This window comes from Corvus brachyrhynchos, unplaced genomic scaffold (assembly GCF_000691975.1).
Source record: "Corvus brachyrhynchos isolate BGI_N302 unplaced genomic scaffold, ASM69197v1 scaffold514, whole genome shotgun sequence".
Classification (NCBI taxonomy): domain Eukaryota; kingdom Metazoa; phylum Chordata; class Aves; order Passeriformes; family Corvidae; genus Corvus; species Corvus brachyrhynchos.
The window spans coordinates 2,910,207-2,934,325 of NW_008238319.1; the positions used below are offsets into that span (position 1 = coordinate 2,910,207).

Below are 24,119 nucleotides of genomic sequence, written 5' to 3' on the forward strand. Positions count from 1 at the left end.
CAGGTTTTTGTATCTGATTAGAACTGTTTTTCACAACTGCCTGCGTTGGAGTGAAGTTGTTTTGTGGTTTAAAAATAAAAAAAATCTCCCCCTTGAAGAAAAAACAGATCACAGTTCATTTTCATTCTCTCCTTATTTTCTTCTTCCCAGTAGGAGAAAGCCATGCAGAACAAAATACAATAACTTTTCCTAAAATAATATTCGGTATATTGAATTCCTTATTGATGTCTTCCCTTGTACATCTTTCTTTATTCATCAGGTTACAGATGTCCAGAAGCCCAATGATAAATGTCAATCTTCATATTTTTAGATCTATTTAAAGGAAAATGATGAACACTGTCAGAGCTTGTTTACATTAGGCTGAGCAGTAGGAACCTGTTTCCAGAAAAGCACTTATGTTTCCTTGGGGTTGTTTTTGTTGCTCTCAACACAGTGATTCAGATAAAACAGAGGAGTATTTTTTGCTCTGTCTTATCTGCATGGAAGGCTTGGTGGGAAGGAGAAGGGAGGAGCTCCTGGGGACAATCTCTGAAAATAGCCATGAATTCCTCTTAGAGCCCAGGCTGATTCCAGTCTGGTCCCAGAACACACAGAATTCTCCATTCTCTCTCCCACCATAATTCATGTCATTTTTATCCTTGAGGAGCAGGAACTGCTTGTGACCTTTTTTGTTCCATATTGAAAAAAAAAAAAGAAAGGCACTGATCTGACCTATTGATAGCAGTGACTGAAAAATACATCGACAGTGATGCTTCGTGTGATGTCTGTGACTCCACTGGCATTTTCCAGGAGAAACAGCACTCAGACAGAGCTGCTTAAGGCAGAGTAATCACTGATTACCAAGGAACAGAAGATTCTCAACTTCAGATTTGTGGCTTTTTCTACATTGACAAGAAAATGATTCTTCAGGGAAGTTTGTCAATGTATTTTCCTATGGTTCCCCAAGTGGGAAAAAAGCAATAATTTTGGGGAGCCAATGGCAGGCATTGACTTAATAATTAGAACACATTTAAATGTGTTGCATGGACATGACCATTTATTTAGGCAGGAACATTCTTAACTTAGATGTCAATATTTGTTGCTGTGTAAGAACTTTGCAGGTTTTGCCAGCTACAGCCCTACAGAGACAAAATAAATGGGCTGCCCACCTCAGATATCTGACCAAACCATTGCTGACCTACAGCCCACCTCAGATATATGACCAAACCATTGCTGACTGGGGTTTGAAAAAATGCTAATTGTCCAAGCACTGCAAAGATCTGAATTCAGTGAAATCAAACTATTTGGATCATCACAGATTTATGGCGAGGCCTTTTCTTCTGGAGATGGGAAAGATATTAAATCATATTCTCAGGGGTAGTGACATCATCCTCCTTAAATGCAAAAAAATGCTCAACCCCATCTTGCTCTTGCCCAGACAGAACAGGGATCACCAGGATGGGGAGAGAGGCCAAGGGCAGCTTGTGGAAAGTTTCCTTTGCATCACCAGTGCAGCAAAACAAACTTAATGAGCTGAAACCCAGATCACACGACAGAGAACTGTGATTTTTATGCTTATATTTATTTGCACAGTTATTCGTGGTGCTGGCTGGCACAGCCTGAGCAACAGAACTCCAGCCTGTTACTCAGAGGTTGTTTTTTCCCCTCTCCCCACCCACAGACAGCTGGGAATTGAACTGAAATATCTCCCTTTTCTGCTGTCAGCCTGACAGAGGATGTTTCTCTTGTTCATGGAATCAGCACCATGGTCAGAAATTTCCCTCCTTCCTTTCAGGAGACTGTACTGGTGTTTTCCCATGGCAGCAGGTCTGAAATGACACAGCGTTTCTGTGCCCCACGACATCTCTTTTTTATTATTTTAATTTTTTGCAGCTGCATAGGTCAATATACACATTTGGAGAAGAAAACCCCAGCAGTCTCCAGGCTGCCAACTGCAGTGGTGAGCTTTGACCTTCTGCAGCTTCCAATGGCTGATTTAATCCCTTCAATGAGGCTTGGCGTGGAAAGGCTGACAGGACTTTAATTACAGGGTCATGATACCATAATTACCAATAGCAAAGTGAAATAAACTCTGCTCATCCAGCTCAAACCACTTAATAAATACCAGAAATCCTTCACAAATCGTTTTGCCTCTGCGTGCAGAGGTAGAAAATAGAGGAAAACAGGACTTTCTGCTTCAGTTTATGTGGTGCAGTCGTGATAAATGGGTTTCCTCCAGAAACACAACATTACAATTCTCTTCCTTAAGCATCCTCTGAAAACCTCCTTTTAACTTGGTAGCTCCATCTGTTCAGCGTCTTGCACTCTGATATGTTTCCATCCATAAAAAAGTCCAAATATTGTGAGAAGCCAGTGGGGAGAGGGAACAGCCATCTGAATCCCAAGCAACAGCGTGTCTTGGTTGGATACCAAAGGCAGAAATTGAAGCTGGGTTTTGGTTTCTAGGCTGCAGATGATCATTGGGTACCAGGTGTTTTCACACACAGACTGCTCTGAGCCTGGCAGGGGAGTGGTTTTTTGTGCTCCACGAGATCCTTTTTCTTGTCAAGTGTTATTAGCTGGAGTTAAAGCTCAGTGTCTGAGCCCTGCAAGGACGCTGCAGATGTGCTTTCCTTCCTGCGGGCTGCTTTCCATCATCTCTGCAACACTTTTGCATTCAGGAAAAAAAATCAACCACACACAAAACTTTCACCAGGTGAGAGAGGAAGAAAAACGCCTTAAACTCAGTATTCAGTGAGTGCTTTCCCTTTTTAAAACCATTTTTAGAATAAGCCTTTGTTACATCCCTTGCAGTCAGAGCACAGGACATGAGCATTCATTTGGCTTTTGGCAGCTTTGGGAGGGGACACCACTGAGGGGACAGCGTGTCTGGGCTCTGGGCTGCTGTGCCACATCTCCAAGGGAGCATCCAGCCACTGCAGTTCCAGGGCATCTGCTCAGTGAGCTGGGCCACCAGGCTCCTGGCCAAAAACAAGACCCAGAGCAGCTGCATATGACCAGGGCTGCACAAGCTGGTCCTTGCACACGTGGGAGAAAAAGCAGCTTTGGAAAAAGCAGCTTTCCTTGGCCCCTTGCTCACAGCAGGTTTATTCCCTCCCCTCCCCAGCCCTTCTAAAGCTGCTGTGGAATATGCACATGGTAATGTTTGTCTCAAGCTGAACTGGGAATGTGCCCACCCTGGAAAGATGAGGAGGTATCCACATGCTGAAAATGGAAATGTAACTTTTGCTTTTTTTTACACAGCGCCCTGGCTGGATGCTTTTGTTGATTTTTTTGATTATTGCTTGAACTGTAATGAAAAGGAATTGAAAGAATCCTTTGTGAGTCCCTTTTAATAGTTCCAGATTTGAAAAAATATTCTAAACTCAGCAAGCTTGATTGTAATCTTCCAAAGAATTTCAAGCTCTTGTCCTTCTCTCCAGGGAACCTACAGCTCATATTCTGTTCTTTCTGTGCCTTTCTTTCTGAATTTTCCAGTTTCAGCATGTAAAAATGTTAGAAGGAAAAGAGGGTGCCATCTTAAGCCTCTCCAAGTTTTAATATTTTGTCCTTAATAGCATTAGATTGCTGTTCAGCAGTATATAATATTAGTCAAGCTTCTGACTGTGAAATGCAGATAATTAATTGAAGTATTAATCTCTGAGTTTTTAGTGAAAAGATCCACACTGGCTGGAAGTTTTACAATCATATTTGTATGTTCTTCTCCAGGAATCTGACCCCCCTTTTTTTTTTTAAAGAAAAAAAAAGAAAGAACGTTTTCCTCTTTGAAGGCTTTCAAATGAAATCTTCAGGCTGGCTTAAATAAATGCTCTGTTTTACCCACAGTTAGAGGCATACACACTTGGAAGTGGCTCAAAACATTTGACAAAATGTAGCATTAGTTGAAATATTCTGTCTCTGGTAAAGATCAGGAACACTGCAGAAATGGGATATTCTCAGCCTTTGGGCTATCACGTCACTTGCTGCCAAGTTCTTTTTGCTTTAGTTTGGCTGATCTATCAAAAGCACAGAAATGCAGCTAGCAGCTCTCTGATCAGTGTTTTAGCCAGAGTATCTCCTCAGCTCCTTTTCTGCTCAAAGCCAGTCTCCCTGTTGGAGCAGTTGGAATGTTGGTAGTGACTCGATGGTGCTATTAATTATTTTCATGGAAAGAAAATACAGAGTTGTAAAGAGCCCTAACTAAGGGCCTCTTAATCTTGCAAGAAGCGGCAATTATTGGCTGGAAATGAAAGTCACGCTTCACTGTAGAACAGAGGGATTAAATTCCAATACACAGACCAATGAATTGTTGCAGCAGTCAAACCAGGGAAGCAGATCCTTCACCTCTTCAACATTCCAGGTGAACGGGTGCATCTTCCCCTAGAAGATATTCTATAATTGGTTATAATCTGATGGGGAAATGGGCAGGAGATTGTGTATAAAACATTAGAAGAGATGTTCTAATAGTACCCTTGAACTTCTGAAGTGCAGGGATGAATAATCTGCCTGCACAAGCTTTTCCAGTCTTCCTCCCACCGGCGAAGTCCCTTTGCCGTTAGGATATGTCTCCATCAGAAAAGACCACACTGGATAAGAGCCAGATGCTGCCTGTCCTCCCAGATTCCCACTTCCACCACCATGGTCGAAATGCCCCTCCTTTCGTGTCAGTCTTTCTTCTCAGGAGTGCATTTCCTGAGGATTAAGGTGGGATGGGTTCCTTTCCTCTCCCCAGTGCTTCAGCCTGAGTTAACAGCAACACATTGCCCTTTGCCATGTCAGGTCCTCATACCTTTACACCCAGCTTACAACTGGATTTCTTCTGTTTTCTTGTTCTGAATTGCAGTCAAACAGGCCTTTCTTGAAAGAATTTTCTTTCGGGTCTCACTAGAACCACGTGGACTCCTGCAGAAAGAAGGGAGTTAACTTTCCAGCTGGCCTTTGCTTGTCTCCACCAAAAAAGATTTGGCATTTGTTAAAAGTTTTTGTGTCCTGGGAGGATTGGCAAGAGGGGTATCACCTTGAGAAATCCTGGAAGGGATGGAATTCTGCACTGTTTGTTGCTCAGCACTGCCAAGAGAGACAAACAGCACTGGCAATCCCACACATCCAAACTCTTCCATTAGCATGCGGATCCAGCACCGCTGTTTTGTTGGGCTTCATCAACATGCAGCTCACATCCCCCCTTTCCCCTAAAGCACCAGTGGAGCTCAAAGGAAATTATTAAAAACACCTTGTATGAAATGAAAGTTCTGATTAGGTTTTGTTTCAGGTGCAAAACCCGCTCCTGGGATCTGCTTTGAGAGAGTCAATTCTGCCGGCGATCCTTACGGCAACTGCGGGAAGGACTCCAAGAGCTCCTTTGCCAAATGTGAACCCAGGTAGGACCTCTCCCTGCAAACACAGCAACAGGTGCTGGGAGAGGGCTTGGAACGTTCCAGATGATTCACCTAATCTTTGGTTGTGTTCATTTCCATCAGGGATGCAAAGTGTGGAAAAATCCAGTGTCAAGGAGGAGCAAACCGACCTGTGATTGGTACCAATGCTGTTTCCATAGAAACCAACATCCCACTCCAGGAGGGTGGCAAGATCCTGTGCCGTGGCACCCACGTGTATTTGGGGGATGATATGCCCGATCCTGGGCTTGTGCTGGCAGGAACCAAGTGTGAAGATGGAAAAGTAAGATTCTGGAATACCCCCAGCCAAGGGGAACATCACTACCCTCATTCTGCCAAGTGTTTTGTACTTCTTTTTTCTTTGGGATTTTTTTGTTCCCCCCACAAAAATAATTGCTTCTCATGCTCAGACTGAGACACATTGTACTCCCTTCTGGCCACTCTTCTGGGTTATAGATTTGCAGATGCAAATGTGAGCAACCTGGTCTGGTGGAAGGTGTCCCTGGACACAGCAGAGGGTTGGAAATACCTTAAAGCCCATCTATTTCCAACCCAAACCATCCTGGGATTCTGTGCACTGCAAGTTGCTTAAGTTTATAAGTGATTTTTTGAAGACAGTCCCAAGTTTCTGCCCATGGAAGCTTGAGGTTTTCTGCAAAATAAGTGCAGCAAAATACATTACAGGCTTATTAGTGAATTTCTGAGTTCGATGTATTCACTTTCCCAGTGTCTCAGGCATTGCAAAATTGTCATTAACTTCACTTTAGGTTTCAAAATGTATTTTATCTTCTGATTATGGCTCTTCCCTTCTTTTTTTCATGCAGGAAAACTTATCTCTGTATGCACTCTTAGAAAACTCTAAACCCATTGATGCTCAGCCACCAAAACTGATTTTTGCAATTGTGTTTTGTGAACTTTGTGAATTATCCACTGTGAGTGCAGCCCAAATTTCACATGGCTGTCTCATTCTAAGTTTTTCTTCTGTGAGAAAAGGAACTGAGAAAGAAGGGAGGCAGCCATGAGTTTACAGGGGGAGGAGGAATGGAAAGCAGCCCAAGAGCTATTGAAATGAAGGAGGTTTCCACACCCTCAGTGGATTGCTTGCAAAAAGGAGGAAAAACGAGTGCTTTGATAATTTGTGGTAAATTCAAGTAAGCCTCTGAATTTCTGAATGCTTTTGAATTATGTTGGATTATCTCACTGCACTGGGAAGGGGTTTGAAATCCATCCCCAGTGAAACCACAGCTCTGCTACAGGAAAACAACCCTTAGAGCATTTCGAAGTCAATCTGGTATAAAATGTCTTTTCAAAGGCAACTCAGTGCTGAGAAAGCACCCCATTATATTTTACTAATGAGTATTTAATCTTTCTAATCTATCTAATCATACACATCCACACTATAGAATACACAGGCTAATACTTCTGAAATTGTATGTTTTACTTTGAGGACATTAGTGCATTTGTATTATGGATTAAGAATATGAATTTAAATATTCTTGGGTTTTCTCAACTGGAGATGCACAATTTGAAATGCAGCCATTTTAATGTGATCAGAATTCTGGGAGCTGCTGCACTGTGAATATTTGAATTGTGAATACTGCTGTAATCAGACCATATTCTCTCCATGCCTGCATGTTGATGCCAATTCACTCTAATTTCCTTTCCATTTTTCCTTCTCCCCAGGGGATAAGTGCCCTGATTAAGCATCCCTGTCGCCTCCTTCAACACTATTCCCAGCTTAATGCTAATTATTGTGACTGACTTTTACTACTACTGAACTGCACTGCAGTTAAACATGAGCAAAAATGTGCAGTGTGGGGCTTTTTGACCTTTTTTGTTGTCAACATAGCATAGGAACAGTTATTCCAGTCCTAATTTCTTCTTTTTTCAGTTTGGAGTAGGGTAACTTGTCATTACTGACATCCTCATCAGTTGTGTGGTTGTTTGATGTTATTATTACTCGGCACTAATCTTGCTTAACCTCAATTTTCAGCTCCATTGGCAGAGTAAAGTTTATCTGCAATGACTGGAAAACAAAAACAAAAATTGAATTTTACTCCCGTGCATATGCTATTTGTTTACTTCCATTCCCTATAAATATTAAATGTTAAATAGGCTTGGTTTGTATATGACACCAAAAGGAAAAATTGTTTAACTTGGAAAAACTTACAAAGCTCTTGGTTTTCCTGGAAAACAATGATGAGCCTATAAAAATCAGTGATCTCACTTCAATATTCACCTACTCTGGGTCCAGTTTCTGTACTGGAATGAAAAATATTTCACTATTTATATAAAGAGAACTCTGATAATTTACACCATAAGCATCTAAAGCTTTCCTTGAGGAATCATCTGCTGCTGTGAAGACACAAAGGCAGACAGAGCAGGGACCTGAAGGAATCCTGCTCAGTGCATTCCTAGTCCTGAAAAAAATGCAAATTACTGGTTTTTTAATTGGCTTAAAAACCTCCCAAACCCCAGGGTCTCCCCACTAGTTCCACTTGAGTGGAACTGTGAAGGTTTGCTTGCACAAGCTCAGCATATCAACCACTATGAACTGTGTGTGGAACCAGGGCTGGCCAGGAGAGAAGAATTCAACTTGCTCAGATTTGGGGTTAAAAGACTTTAAAAGGGCTGAGGAAAAGAAGAACAAGACACCCAATCCTGGTGTCCTTTGTGTCCATGTAATTATGTATATTTGTGTGTTGGGAAATCTTTAACTGCTGCAAGAAGGGATATGATGCCCTGGGAGCCCCAGCAGTTCTGTCCCTATTAAAACTCCTTTTCCCTGATTTTGTAGATCTGCCTGAACCGCCGGTGCCAGAACACCAGTGTTTTTGGGGTTCATAAATGTGCCACCAAGTGCCATGGACGTGGGGTAAGCATCCTAGGAAACCATTCTTTTACAATCACTCCATAACCACTGGACAAGAAATCACTTTATGGAATGGCTTTGGGATCTATAATTGCCTGCAATAGATCAGTCAGAGTCACTGCAATACATTTTTATGATGTATTTCCATTTTCGCTGTCCCTTATAGGAAATGATTTTTATTTGACAAAGAAGTGTTTATCAGGGAGCAATTATCTCGTTCCTAATTGACAGCCTGTGATACAAAGGAATCTTGTAATCCTCAAAGCAATTTGAAGTCTAACCCTCCATCATGAAGAATTCCTATTAAAAATCAAAACTACAGTTTCTCCGTAGATACAAAGAAGTTGAAATTTTTGAATTGAGCGTATGAAGCATTTGGATCGAGAGGGAAATGAGACAGCATTTCCAAAACTATTAAAATAAAGTCAAACCATATTGACGAGTTTTGTGCATGAAAGTGGTGCAGAATGGAAAATGTGATGATATCATTTAATAATATCAGTGTTTTGAAACCCAGTTTATATTATGACAATGTTAATTATGTCAAGCTATGCCTTATTAACCTTGATTTGCTGATGAGCTGTTTGTTTCTGTGAAAAGCTGTGGCAGCCACATTGGAAGAGCCATAGAAATTCACTCTCCTCTCCTGAGGAAGGATTTTAATTTGCTTTAACTTATTTTATCACCCTGAATTTGCAAAACTGAGCAGTGTTGATGGTGCTGCCTCTTATCATTGAGCTGGAATGAGCAGAGCCTTGGACTGGCATTTTTTATGTCTGTACAAACAAGAACCTCCTTGGTGGCAAAATTGACCTCGTGGAATTGTAAATGGGAATTCCTGCAGTGCTTTAATTTAAAAAATAATGCTTAAGAAAGTACATTTTTAATTATCTTGCTGTCTTTGAAAAGTAATTTTTTTTTTTTTTAATTTTACATGACCACAGCCAGTCTGAGCTCTGTGAATATTTTAGTACTCTGCAGACACAGGCAGCACAGTGTTTCTGAAATCCTGCCAAGCTGACCTGGCCAGAATATTGCATGTTCAGAATAACCCAGACTCCTGTGAACTGATTTGTGTCTTACTGAAAACTCAGTTATTGATCTGTGCTGTGGGTTCTCCATGGTGGTGGCAGATCAGTGATGGTTGGGGCTGGCACAGAATTTAGGAGCTTATTGACAACGAAGCCTAAGCCCAAAAACTTCATTTACAAAGTGATTTGAGCACCTAAATGTGACTGTGCCATCTCTGTGTTCAGTTTGGGGCCCCCCAGGACAAGATATGAAGGGGCTGGAGCGTGTCCAGGGCAGGGAACGGAGCTGGGAAGGGGCTGGAGCCCCAGGAGCGGCTGAGGGAGCTGGGAAAGGGGGTCAGCCTGGAGCAAAGGAGGCTCAGGGGGGACCTTGTGGCTCTGCACAACTCCCTGACCGAGGGTGGATATCAGGAAAATTCCTGCATGGAAAGGTTTGTCCAGCCCTGGCACAGCTGCCCAGGGCAGGAGTGGAGTCCCCATCCCTGGAGGGATTTAAAATCCATGTGGATGTGGCAGCTGGGGACATGGGTGGCCTCGTCAGTGCTGGGGAATGGTTGAAGATCTTAGAGAGCTTTTCCAACGCGAGCAGTTCTATGATTCCGTGTATTCTGTCGATCCAGCACAAAACTTTAAGCTCTGTATTCACCACACACCAACTACTTGAGGAGTAGCAAAAGGAAATAATGAGCGTTTGGACTGTGAGACCTCCTGAGGGAAAAGCCCTGGATCTCCTGGCTCCTTCCCCTCTGTGCAGCAGGAACAGGCTGTGTTTGGGATGGGCTCCAGTCCTTCAGAGCTCTCTGATCCCTCAGGGGGCACTGGATAGATCAGGCCTTGCAAGCTGTTCTCTAACTCAGATTAAAACCACTACAACACGGAGGACTGTATCTTTACAGACAGTGCAAGTGTGATATCAAAGCTCCCTGAGGGTTTCCTCAGCCCTATCCCAGTTTCACAGGCTTCTCCAGCAACTGGTTCATCTTAGAGCCATGGAGAAATCCGTACTGGGCCCAGTGCAAGCCCTTGATGGAGAGGAGTGCTCGGGCAGCTGACAAAGCTCTACAGCCTCCACAGCACAGAGAGACTCCTGCTGCTGTGAAGGCAGGAGGAACAGGAGTTAACAGGCAGATAGTGCTGCTGCTGCTGGAAGCAAAGGGAGAAAGACTTAAGAGGTGTCTGATTATCCTCATACTACTGACGTTGCCAGCTGGGGCAACTCCAACGATTACCTGCCAAAGAAATAATGGTTTTTAGGATCCCTCTTACTCCGTGGCGAGTGGCTCTTTGCCACCTTAGTGTGCAAGAGGCAGCTATCAGCACATCTCCTTTCTTCCCTAAGTTTTATTCCTCTCTGATGTGTCACTGTCTGATTAGAAGCCCTTATCAGCCAGGGCTGCTCTCGGATGTTCTTTATGTTAAGCCATTTGTCTCTTTTTGCAGGTCTGCAACAACAAAAAGAACTGTCACTGCGAGGCTGACTGGGCCCCCCCGTTCTGTGACAAGCCAGGCTTTGGTGGCAGCGTGGACAGTGGGCCCATCAGACAGGCAGGTCCGTGGGAATTCAGGCTCCACCTGTTGTTTCCATGATAAAAAGTGGAAAAACAAAGTGGTGTCTTGTAAGCAATGAGCTTTGGCCAACCTCAGAAAGAATTATTTCCACACATTGTTAATTTTACAGGATTTGATTATTCCATGCCGATTTTTCCCCAGAGTGTTGGAGCTTTAGCGACCTCAAAGAGATGTTTCTGATTCATGTTTGAGTCCATGACAGCACAAGCAGTCTCCTCACAAGTACATTTATAAATTAAACCTTGATGGGAAGCAATGTCTGTTTTCATAAGAACAATGCTATTCTAAACCAAAATGGATTCTCTTCTCTGCGTGCCAGATGCTGCAGTGAGTGGCAGTGCTGAATTTATGACATCATGGTTATTTCCATGACAAAGCTTCCCATCATGATTTCACTACTGACAGATCATTTTTTTTAAAAGATAGCAAAGAAACCCTGGTCAGGCACTAGCAAGCTCTTGGAAGGAGTTAACTCCACGTGTTTTGTTGCAGACAATAAGAGTTTGACCATAGGAGTGTTGATAACCATCCTGTGCCTTATCTTTGCTGGATCAATCATGTACCTCAAAAGGAAGACTTTCATGAGGTGGTTGTTTACAAGCAAGAAGACAACAATAGAGAAATTAAGGTATGATCATTTCCCTAATTAAATTCCAATAGATATTATGGAAAGGAAGCAGTAAACAGAGCAATTCCTATCACCGTGAACGTGTTAAAAAGAGCCAGACTTGACAAAAATATTAACCAGATATTAACAAAGTGTTTTCCCTGGGTTAGTTTAATTTCATTGATAGGCAGTAAATAATGGAGGTATTGGTTTCAATATATCCCTCTTTCCTTTTGGGATGAAAAATTAAGCAGCAATGGAAGTATTGCTTTTATTTTCATTTGCCTGAAATAGTTTCATTACATTGCGTAGCCTTTTATCTAAACTCAGTTGAGTGAGCTGAAACTTTCCTATTTGAGGTCATTACTGTTTAATGTTAGATTCATTAGAATACTCTCCTGGGTGTTACAAAGCTGCATTTCCACAGATTGCAGAAGCTAATTTAACAGACTACTGGTTTCTAAAAAATCAATATTTATTTGTATTCTTGCAGGAGTGCTAGACAATTTTTACTTTCCTTGTTTAGTATAACCAGGCAGAAAGTCCTTGCAAAATCCCATTCTGAAAAGAGGCTCCTGTTGAAGAAAATGTTATAAAGCAGAAAGTTGTGTTCAACAATTAAACCTTTGTATTGCAGGTCTGTGAGTCCAGCAAGACCTTCCAGTTCATCTGAGCCAAATCATGTTCGTACCACGTCTATTAGTAAAAACCTCATCACAAAGCCACAAAATACAACTGTACAAAAAGTGAGTCCCTAAATAGTTTTTGTAAAAAAACCAGAAAACCACATCATGTATTTTGCATCTCAATTAAGTGATTTATTATAATACAATAATTACATGAACTTAGTATCATGTAGGACTAACAGTAAGTAAAATAGGAGAGGATGTAGGCTTCAAAATACATTTCTGGCTTCCCATTTTAAGACAGGTGGAGATGTCCAGTGCAGAAAATAAATAGTTTTGTCTCTAAGAGAGAAAAGCAAGGGACTAACATGGATTTTAAAGTAGCAGTAGGCCAGGTTTGATGGGGCTTGGAGCAACCTGGTCTAGTGGGAAGTGTCCCTACCCATGGCAGAGGGTTAGAACAAAGTGCTCTTTAAGGTCCCTTCCAACTGTGATTCTGTGCCAGCTCTTGAAATTTATGACTTTGGTTGGATGGTTTTTCCCAGAGAGATGGCCCGAGGCGGCCGCTGCCCTATCAGATCATCGACATCAGCGACCCTGTGAAGACACACGAGGTGCCACCACTAAAAACACCCCAGCGAGTGCTGCCACCCCTTCCCCAGCTGCCAGGCCACCAAGCTGGGCCTGAGAGACCCCTGCCAGCTAATCCTTCACTGAGGTTCTCCCAGGTAACCACTGATTTACTTCTATTTAATATTTACTCTGTGAGTGTCTGGAGAAATGAAGTATTTTCTCATCTTTCATGCTGCCCTTTTCCCACAGTTTTTCCTTTTTACTTTGTGTGAGTTTAGAACTGCGCTGTAGAAAAATTGCTTTGTGGTAAGTGGGGCTGTGACCCTAAAATTTAGGATCCTGAACTCTGTCTTCACCGCTCAAAAGACAACAGAACAAACAACTTAGAGGCAAACACAGGCTCCTCTCTGCAGCTGCCCAACCAGAGGGGAAACTGCATGGTTAGTGGGGTACCAAACACAGAGGGAGAGTTTAGGGAGTCACATTGCAGATGTCATGTGCAAGAGCAAAAGATTTCTTAGCTTGATGTGCTCGTGCCCTGCCAAGGGCTGCACTGTTTTCCCAGGACGCAGACCTAAAAAACACTATTTCATGTAGACACAGCTTTCATTGTAATGTTTAAATAGAAATGGTAAATATTTTTTATTTCTTATTTTTGAAAAGATGCATCTCAGGCTGATAGGGTAGATGAAGCTGCCTGTGCAGTTGTCTGTATTAAATAGTGTCTTTTCTTGTCACTGGCTGCTCTCTTTTGGTGGCATTTGTGGAGTGACTGTTTCTAAGCAAAGCACCCAGGCAGGCAGCGATTCCTGCTCTGCAGTTGTGGTGCTGTTCTGGAAATACTACAAGGTTAAAATGAAGTGGATGTTGTCACCACCCGGCTCTCAGCTGCAGGAGCCCTGAGAGCTGCTCTGAGACCCTTTCCTGGTGATGGATGGGAGGATATGGCTCTGAGACAGTGCTGGAGTGCAGGGCTTTGAAAAGGAATTGGAAAAATAGCAGAAGCAAACAGGGATGAGAGAGGCTGCCCAGAGAGGTTGCCAGGGTGCCCAGAGAAGCTGTGGCTGCCCCATCCCTGGAAGTGTCCAAGGCCAGGTTGGATGCTTAGAGCAACCGGGGATAGTGGAAGGTGTCCCTGCCAGTTGTGGCAGCAAATGAAGTGTACCTAGATTTAATTTTTTCTAAGTCTGAACATTGTATCACTCAGGTTAGACCAAATCTACCAAGTGCAGCCAGTTTATTATTTGATTTTTCATCTTCCCCTTTTCCATCTTGCCAGTTGTTTTCCTTTCTGGGGAGTAAGAAACGCTGATTCTTTCTAAAATTAGTTTTGTAGGGAATCTGAAGCAGTACTGATTCCTGATGCTTGTCTTTAGCTCCCATAGTTTCATTGTCCATTTTCTTGCATTCTCTAACGTTCTGCACAATTCACAGTGGTCAAAGGGAAGGCTTTAAGTGCAAGTGCTTTTCTGTTTCTTAAGCAGAATACAGATGGAGAAAAGGCTTTCCAAGGAAAAGTAACCATTTCTCATTCTGAGGCTGCATCTGCACCTGCCCCAGCCTCACTGCACGTCCCAGCAGCCCAGTGCTCCCCTACAGCTCACGTTCCTAAATCCTTGTGCTTCAAATCCCACCCAAAGTGCCAGGTGGAATACCAGATCTGCAGTACTAACATTTGCAAAGACTGACAGATCTGAAACTGCCAGAAAGCTTTTCAGCTTGGCAGCTCGAATTAATTGTGACCGTTCCTTCATCAAGCGAAATACCACCATTTTCAGTCTCTACATGGAACACAAGTAGGACAAACAGGGCATCAGCTCCAGGAAGCCGAGGATGATAGAGCAAGAATGGATTCTTTCAAAATAATATCATAACCTCAATATTGTCAGAAACAGCTACTTTTTATATCAGAGGGACACAAAAAGCACTGTATGGGAGAAAATCATTCATTCTTAAGTTAAACTTTTTTCCCTCAAAGCTTGGAAGTAATAAATTAGCTGAAGAATAGTTCTGGATAATAAATATAGATACTACTTCATGTATTGCTTCAGCTCTTTCTTGGAAGCACATCCAGCAGCTCAGCAAGGGGAAGGACTTTAAAAATCATTGCCACATTCAGGATGTCACCCAGATGCTCAGTGCTGCAGGATGGTGCTGAGGAGGAGTGTTCACCATAAAACTTCCTTTCTGTTGTGAATAAAATAGTTAAAAAACAAAGACAACATGGAAAACCCCAACCAATCAACCAAACAGAAAATCCTCAGCGAATTAACTGTTGCCAAGTTTAATATTTCATTATCTTTTGAGTGAAAAATAGCTTTTCCTTCGTTCAGATGCCCTTGCAAGGCAAACAGACTTTATTTATGGGCCAGACTCATAGTCAATATAAATCAGCAGAGCCCCATGTGATTCAAGGAAACAGGGCAGGTTTATCCTAACCATGGGTTCAGTCCAGGCATTTGGATTTGATCTCTTCCCCTTGGTTTTGTTACCTTTAACATTCAATTGCTGCCTTTGACACTCTCATCCTCTTATTACCAAGATATATCTAATATTTTACAGCTGATCCTAATTGTAGGAAATAGAACTTTGTGGTTTCACTTTTTCCTCAGTAAAACAGAGCTCAGCTCAGCTCCTGCTCCTTCTGCCACAGTTGTCCTGGGAATACCTCTCCTGTGGCACCTCAGCCTGGCTGTAGACACAGAGGGTTTTCAGTTGCTTCTTTAAAAATCAGTGGAAAAAACCTGGAATTTCATGCACCTGATGTCTTTGGAGCTGCTCAGTATGAGAATTACGCTTTTCATTCCACCATTTAAAACAACGCTTCTGCAAGCAGAGCCTGAATGCATTAAATGCCAGGTTGTGGATATAAAACTGGACAAAGAAATCCATCCATAAACCCTTTGTGTTGAAGGGCTGAAGCTTTTTAGGGGAAGAATTGGAGAAGGGAGGGAGAGGAAGCAGAGCTCTGGTGGTACCGTGAGCTGTGCTGTAGATTCCCAACACATCAAAGGCCCTGCAAGGCCTCACATGTGTTAGCACACGGAGTTTGGATTCTCCTGTGGCACAGAAAGAATAGAGAAGCCCCTCCTGTAATCAGTCTGAAGAAATAAATCCCATCCCCCAAAGAGCTTTTCCTCTGCTCCTCAGAATGTGTGTGTTCCTGGCGGCATCTCCTTTCCATCAAGTGCTGCTCCGTTTTGCTTCATCTCAGCCACCATTTAGTCTCCATTTCCATTTTGATCAGAATTCCCTCCTTTTTTAATTTTTCTCTTTCATTTACCCTTGCCACATTACACTTTCTGTCAAGACTCTTGGCTGCTTCCTCCTTAAAGATCCTTTAACTCAAGGATGACATTTTGACTGGGAAATGAATGAATAAATAAGTCAGGTGTTAGGGCTGTGTACCCATCAATACCAGTACTTGTTATGAAGAGAGTTAAAGAGAGGGTGGACATTATATGCAACTTTAAAATGTAGTTTGTGGCAAATTTCACCTTATTATACATGAGATTTACTTAAGCTCCCTTATTTTCTTCCTGATCAAAATGCCTGTGGATAATCAATCTGCATTTCCTTCTTGAAAGAGCAAATATTTGCCACAAAAAGTGAAAAAACAAAGCGATGCTCAAAACAAATAATGAAAAGTTGGACTTTATTCAGGAGTAATTCGTGCTCTGATTGCTTGTTTGGATCACATCTTTCAAGGGATCTTTAATCAGATTATGCTTGTAAGGTCTTGTTTCCTTTAACTTTACGAATGATACTTAGGGCAAACGAAAAGTAAGGAATAAAATGCCTTGGGAAAAGCGTGGCTATGCAGCTCCAATAGGAGAAAGATCTGAAGTGAGTTTGGGGATGAATTGGAGAGTTTTTGTGTGCCCTGAGCAAGCCACTTAATGTGTCCCAGCTCTCCATAATGAGGACCACAAACAGCCACATTCCCCTGTCTGTGGGGCTGCAGGGACCACACAGAGGAGCCATGGGCCAGCCTGACAGCAGATGACTTCTGTTCTTTATTAATGAAGCCATTAATTCCCCAGAATGAAAGCACAGCAGCGTCTCTGAAAAAGATCCCACAGATGCTCCCAATCCAAACCAGACTGGGGCACTTCGGTTTTGTGGTCAACTGAATTTCCATTTTAAAGTAGTGTTGAGCATCCCCACCTTTCTCTAGAACTACTTCTACAAAGTTATGTATTCAGTCTTTGCTGTTTTCATTTACCACCAATTAAGTATTGAGTCCAGTAGAGATGCACTCTGTATTTACAGAATCAAAAGACATAAAATCATGAGAATATAGTATTAAATCTTTCTTTTAAAATATAAGTGCCCACTTATTAAAAATAAGTTATTTTTTACTCATTTAAACTTATCTGGACATAACTGATTTTAAAATATCTTCAGTTTAGGTTTAGATTAGGTATTGGGAAGAAATTGGGGGGGGGCGGTGAGACCCTGGCACAGTGGAAGGTGTCCCTGCCCATGGCAGGGGTGGCACTGGATGGGCTTTGAGCTCCCTGCCAACCCAACCCAGTCTGTAATTCCATGATTCTGTGAATTTATGTCAGCTGTGGCTGTGTGAATGGCTCAATGTCCATTCTGGACACTAACAGGAGCCTGTGTTTCCAGCAGGAGCCCCCCAAGCCCAGCCCCCCTCGGAAGCCTCTCCCCGCAGACCCCCTGGGCCGAGCGCGCCAGGGCCCCGCCGTGCCCGGACACCCCAAGGCTCTGCCCCACGTCACCCCTGCCAGGTCAGTGCTCATCCCAACACCTGCATTTACAGCACCTCATCAGCCACGTGGCTGAAATGGCTCAAGGAGCTGCTGCAGCAACCACTTCCAGTATAATTTCCATCTCTAATTTTGCTTCTCGCGCCGCTTCTCACTGGGAGTGCACCAGCGCAGTTGCTCTGACTTCCACAGGATATGAGAATTTATGGTACCTGTGAAGGTTTGACTGTAAGCACCTGGCTGCATATTTACAAAAATTAACCAATAGATAATAAATTTTCTCCTCAGAGCCCTCCCAGAATTAGGCTGAGAACAGAGTGCTGTTAAAATCAGCCACCAATAAAAGCAATTTCCTGATGACACATATCCCAAGGGAACATCAATTTATATCATCTGAAAATGATATCCAGAAGATTCAAAAAACATAGAAATTGTACACTTAAAAAATATAACGTGTTTTTGGAAAAAAAATAATGAGAAAGTGGAGTAACCACACCCAGTGTTAATGGGTTAAGTCAATAATGTTTTCTTACCCACTATTCCTCAGTTTCCTGTGAATAAAGTGAGCTCCAAGGAAGATAAAAGTGGTGTTTTAAACTACAAGATTTCTACCAGTAAAGCACTTTAATGCTCAGAAACATTAAAAATAGAATCAATATATTCTCCTAATATTCCTAGCAAAAAGACTGCCAGAAGAAACTTTGATTAAACTCCTGGCTGTCCATTCTAGTCAGCTATTCTGAAAGCAACAACATTTCAAGCTGACTCCTTCCTACAACTTTTGGAAACCACCTGGAATTCTGCAACATTATTAACATTTTTGATCAGGTTCAAAATTGATGAGCACCAAAAGAAATGGGGAGATCAAATAACAATTTGCTGTTTTCTTTCTTTCCAACAGACCTGCTCCCAAGCATCCACCACAGGTATCCAGGGCCAGCAACACTATGGATGTGAAATGAGTAGAAAAACCCGACACCTTTATTTTAAAAAGTGAAGACAGAAGTTTGCACTATCTTTCAGCTCCAGCTGGAGTTCATTTCTATGACAATACTTAGAATTTTAATGTTTAAAACAGCATTATTTTTAAGAATTCTGAGCTACTGCCTTTGGTGCTGTGCTGTGCTATGGTGCTCTGTATACTTGCTCAGGTACTTGTAAATTATTAATTTATGTTGAATATTTATTACAGTGCAGTGCACTGTAGTAGATATTTTTACCACAGCTGAGTTTTCCTAAAAAGGAAGCCTTTTTTTTGTAATATTTCACTGAACTTGAATAATTCTGCTCTATTGGTCCTATGTAGATGTTTTAGTTTTGATCTATTCTTTAAGGAGTGCTGATACAGATCAATCAAATGTGTAAACAGCTCAATCTCAATGGTTCATAACCAACTTTTGAATAAATATGGCAGGGTAAAAAGCCAAAATCTCTCCTGGAACTCAGTGAAATGCCCGATATCTGCACACAAATGTATTTAACCAAAGGATCACTCTGTGTTTGCAGCTGTACTGTAATCTCAGTTTTCATGTTACTGTTCAAAACCTTCCAGAAATCTCTGTGCTGAAAGAGGATGTACCCACCTGGGAGAAGTCCTCTCACTGAAGAAGTACTGTATATCACAGAACTGTATTGTTTTGAACCTCATTTTCCTCAAGCACAGCCTGGTTAGTACATATTAATGCAGGTATCAGGCCTCCCTGTGCCATCTCCCTTTTGGTGCTTTGGTAATTAAATTCAACCATCTCATTGTTGTCCTGATTAGACTGGCAGTACATCACACCCAGGGCTGGGGGGAAGCCAAGAATGACAAAGAATTACATTTTAAGAATCAACTTTTATATTTTATATTTCCTTTTGCCTCACCGCTCTGCTTATCACCTGTATTTTGCATATTTACTACTGTTTTGTATTTAACTTCTACAGCGTTGCTCTGGGTTTCTTAAATCCCAAATCAAAGTGTGTATTTTAATACATAGACTTGGATTATCCAAAAAAAAAAAAAAAAAAAAGGTTCATCTCTGCTATGTGATTACACCTGATCTCTTCTGTGCCTTCTCAGTAGCACTGCTGAACACAGTTGTTTCACCTGTAAAAACAACAGTTGAGTTGAAACAGAGAAGGGACTATCACCTTTAATAAGATGGTTTCCTCATTGCTTGTGGTTTTTGTTTCCTTAAGCAAAAATAAAAGCATTGATAGAAACTTGCATCTCACTTCAGGAAGTGTAACTGTATTTCATTTCCCCAGTTATTCCCCCTCGTAGCAGCACAGCCCTCATGTTTATTGATGAACTGAACAAACCAAAATCAACCCCGGCTTAGCTTGGTGCTGAATAGCAAAGGAAAAGCTTCACAAATGTATTTCAATTCTTAAAGCACCTCCAACAGCAACAGCAGGGCTTTATGTATGGAGAATCACAACAGAAGGATGCAAACATCCCAGGCTCAGCAATGCTTTTTCTGTACTTTGTGTATTTCTGTATTTAAAACACCAATTTTTTTGTATCTAAAGTAGGGGGGTACCTCCATTTGGAGCAGCCACGTGATCTCAGTTTGCTTGTTCAAATGCTCCCGTTTCATCAGAATTCTTCTGCAAACTGCTGAAAACTAGAAGAGGGAACTGTAAGTAGAGAAAGAAGGAGATTACGTTAAATGACTAATAAGTTTCTGTTATCAGCATCAGAGTTCTGAATTAAACAGGAGCAGCTTAGGTAAGACTTTGCACGTGTATAAACTTAAACATGACCAACCTAGGCAGGCTTAAAAGTACAGAAAATAGAAATATCCTTACAGGGCACCCAGTTGTGTCTCTGTCGCTTCAAGCAGCTACCTCACCAACACCATGTGTCAAATTTCTTAACTATTCTCACTAAAACTTGGAGATTTCTAAATGTTTGGGGAAAAAAATCATAATTCTCTCTCTGAAACTAAGGTAACAACACTCAGCAGTCCTGTAAAAATGAGTACAATTACTTGACACCAAAAAAAAGTTCTTGCTGAAGAGTAAAGGCTGATTTTTTCATAGCAAAATGTGGGTGCAATGTATGTAACAGCCATAAAATGTGGAATCCTTCCAGTCAGCAATTGGCAAATTTTATATACTTTTATACATATATATAAAAAATCAGATGCAAAATTTTACAGGCAGAAAAGCACCTTGGGGGGTGGGATGGGACAGCAGATATCACAGGGCAGCAAGGGATGACTCCAAATGATCCATCAAATCCTTCTTTTGTTTTGGGGAATTGTAGCAGTAGTAGCTGGCTGTGAGGTGTTTTCACACCTAATTAGTGCCTTCATGATTAGAGATGCAGATGGCATGGAAAATTCCATGGTGGAAAGCAGGTGAATGGTTTTACATCTGTAAGGGCAGTGTAAGCAAATAAATTACTGGGGGATACACCAGGGTGTGAAATCCAAGGTGTGCCCCTTGCACAAGCACAAGTCCTGTCATAATAAATCCCTCCACTTCCCTGCTCAGCAATCTTTGACTTCTAAATCATCTTTAATAATTAAGGTTACACCAACCTTGAAATCCTCAGTATTTTATGATTCTCAATTTACTTGGGTGGGAAAGATTTTTTAATGCTGAATCTTCCTTTCTGTCTTCTCCCACACCCATATTCCAACCTCCCACCTCTGGAATGTTGGTACAGCCAGGCTCCCTTTCCAGAAGGAAGGCAGGAACAGAGTGTGCTCTCCCTAAAGCAATGCTGCCTTTATGCTAATCAATAGAACAGTAAGTACAAAACACCAAAGCAAATGAATAAATAGGCAGTAAACAAAAAGAAAATTGCATATTTACCATCTTTCTGCCCATCAAGTCCCTTGGGTTTAGTATTCCTAGATTGTTTGTAAAAGCTAGCAATTATCAGGGTAGCAAGATTTATCTTCTTTTAATTTCATGGAATATTTTAAAAGCCTTTTCAAAAGCTCGGAGAAGAAAGAGATACAGAGATTTTTCCTTTGTTTCAGTTCTGGTTCCTTCTGATCATTTGAGTATGCAATATTCTCTTTTATTAACTTCCAATCAAATAACAGCAGTTTCCAATTTAACTGTAAATTACCATGTAACAGTAAACAAATTCATTCTTTATCTTACAAGCACTCTGCAAAACATAATTTTCTAAACTCGGTAATGCTGAAACTGATTCTGCAGAGAGACCATCCCTCCACATAACGAGACCACACATAAACATGCCCCATAAATTACAGGCAGCTGCCCTTTTCACACAACACTTACAAGAGAAATTAAAAACCTGGAGCATACTGAACATTTAGAACTCTTGGAATTCATTCAGGAATTTAATATCCAACATCATCATCATGACAAAAGATATCTTTGTTTTCCATGACCCTCTTTTATTTTTTTAGCAATGTGCAAGACCACATGTATCTGTAGAGGTAAGCAATACATTTTTATGCTTCACTACATGTCTTCATTCTTACATATTTAAATGTTTAGCTTTTAATGTACTTATGAACAATTGGGGAAGGGGCTGGAGCACCAGGGGCGGCTGAGGGAGCTGGGAAAGGGGCTCAGCCTGGAGCAAAGGAGGTTCAGGGGGGACCTTGTGGCTCTGCACAAGTCCCTGACAGGAGCTAGCAAGGAACAGGGCACAGGAGGAGAGGAAATGACCTCAGGTTGCACCAGAGGATGTTTAGAGTGGATATTGGGAAAAATTCTTCCCTTAAAGAAGGAATGGAAGAGATAAGGACATCTCTGTGTGTTCTCACTGCTCCAAGAGCCCGTAGCAAAAACTAAAAGTTCTGTCCAACATGCTGCCTTTTGTATGTGCCTTTCCTTGGCACGGCACTGCTGGGAGCAGCTGGAGGTACTTCCAGGAGATTTTCCTTCTCTCGCCCAGAATTGCAAAAGGAGACACGTGCTGTATAAAAGCAGCCTCGTTAAAGCAGGAAAAGCCACGTTAAAGCAGGAAAAGCCACGAGCTGCGCTGGAAGCTGAGCTGGCTGAGCACAGAAAGAGGACGGAGCAGCCGCACAATACCCAGGCAGTGCCATCAGGCAGAGATCCTCCCACAGCAGCTGCACGCCAGGGAATTCCGGGGGTTGCAGAGCAGGAATTCAGCACAGCACAAGAGCTTTACCTGCCCTGCAAGGACCACGGTTGGCTTTGGGCACCAACAGGGCACTGGGTGGGTTGAAGTGGCTGCCCTGAAAGGTCCGGCTTTAGCTACGGTGCCAAGGGCAGCACATTTAAAAAGCTCTGCCCTCCTTCTCTGCCCGGCAGAGCTGCGGGAGCAGGGCAATGCTCACCTGCAGAGCTGCAGTGAGGAGAGCAATGGGTGCTGCTGCTTTTTCACACGAGGGATGTGCGAATGGCCCTGGGGGGAGGCACTGAGTGCCTGGTTATGCCATCTATTGGATTATGCTGGATTTGGAGGAAAGGACTGCGTTTTTTCTAATTTTTTTTTTTTTTTTAAGCAACTTGAATTTTGTATTTCTCAGTGCTTGACTTGGCAATCTTGATGTTACTTGATATAAAGACACCTAAAACTACTTTTTAAACCCCCAAACTGTCACTTTCAGGAACAGATCTGAAAATACCTCAGATCGTTTACATATTTATCATATTATCATTTGCTTTCATTTAGCTAATATACCAGATTATTTTACTGTTAAAACTGTAAATTACTACTTAATCCCAAAAACTAAAAGCTAAAATATATCAATATATATTTTTACAAAGATTCATTAATTTAGCCTAATTTTCTGTAAGAATTTTAGATGCCTTAACAACCTGAATATATTTTTAACTTCTAGAGCTGAAGCTAAATTTGCTGCAAAAGTAGCTCATGATTTGAAGTAAAGAAGCATCTCCTTGGAAAATTTAAAGATGAGTATTAACAAGGTTGGGTAAGAAATGCTAATTTTTTGTTTGCTAAAGGGACGGTCATGAAAGCAAAAGAGGTCTTGGAGAAGGAAGAAGTAGAGAAGGGAAAAAAAAAATCAGCATTTAATTTCCAGCAGCTTAAAGACAGCTTGTTACATCCTCAGGGGAATGCCAAAAAGTGTGTTTGTTTATTTGAATTTCTTGCTTTACATCTAACTCTGCGTGCAGGAGGGTTCTGGTTTTGTTCTAAGAAAACAGTGTCTGTAAATCCCATGAATGCACTTAAATACAGGAGGAGATGCTGAAGAGGAGGCTGAGCTCCAAAATTTAAAGTGCCAAGGGACCCAGAAATCTGAATAATAGAGGTGAAACAGGCAAGTTACAGCATTTGGGGCCAAATATTCATATTTTCACTTTCTTGATAGGAAAAATCAAAGTTGTCTGAGGCATCATCTCCAAGATGGGAAATAGCAGCTTTTCTCTTAGTTTTTCCTTCTTGACTTCTGGCAAATTGACCAAGCTCCAAACAAGCAAAAATCACAACAAATGGAGAAGGAAACACATTTTAAAAATAAACCCAGAGCCAGAAAACCTCTGTATAGAGATTATTTATATCTGCCTGTGAAAACTTCCAGTCTTTTCTAATATTGAAAGACAAAGAGCAAAGAATTTTCACAATAAAAATTACACCTGAGCAAGCCACGTCTCCCACTGCTGCTGCAGCTGCAGGTCTGGCTTCCTCCTCCTGCAGCCCCAGGAGCACAGAGTGGAAAAATCACCCTAAATCCTCTTTGAAAGGTGGAATCTCCATCCTCCACCCCTCTAATCCGAGGTGCTGCTGCCTGCAATTAAACTATCAAGTCAGGTTTTAACAAAGCAT

At 41.8% G+C, this 24,119-nt stretch overlaps 1 protein-coding gene across 1 annotated transcript in view; it reads left to right on the forward strand.

Annotated features, from left to right (window-relative positions):
• ADAM12 (ADAM metallopeptidase domain 12) overlaps positions 1-19,604 on the forward strand; it is a 155,576-nt gene extending 135,972 nt beyond the window's left edge. Inside the window, exons 14-22 of the mRNA XM_017733869.1 lie at positions 5,249-5,357; positions 5,457-5,655; positions 8,170-8,247; positions 10,716-10,824; positions 11,337-11,472; positions 12,089-12,197; positions 12,623-12,805; positions 17,286-17,404; positions 18,285-19,604. Coding sequence (XP_017589358.1) covers positions 5,249-5,357; positions 5,457-5,655; positions 8,170-8,247; positions 10,716-10,824; positions 11,337-11,472; positions 12,089-12,197; positions 12,623-12,805; positions 17,286-17,404; positions 18,285-18,345 — 1,103 coding nt within the window. The 3' untranslated portion in view covers positions 18,346-19,604. The remainder of the gene's footprint in view (positions 1-5,248; positions 5,358-5,456; positions 5,656-8,169; positions 8,248-10,715; positions 10,825-11,336; positions 11,473-12,088; positions 12,198-12,622; positions 12,806-17,285; positions 17,405-18,284) is intronic.
• Positions 19,605-24,119: the final 4,515 nt, after the last annotated feature.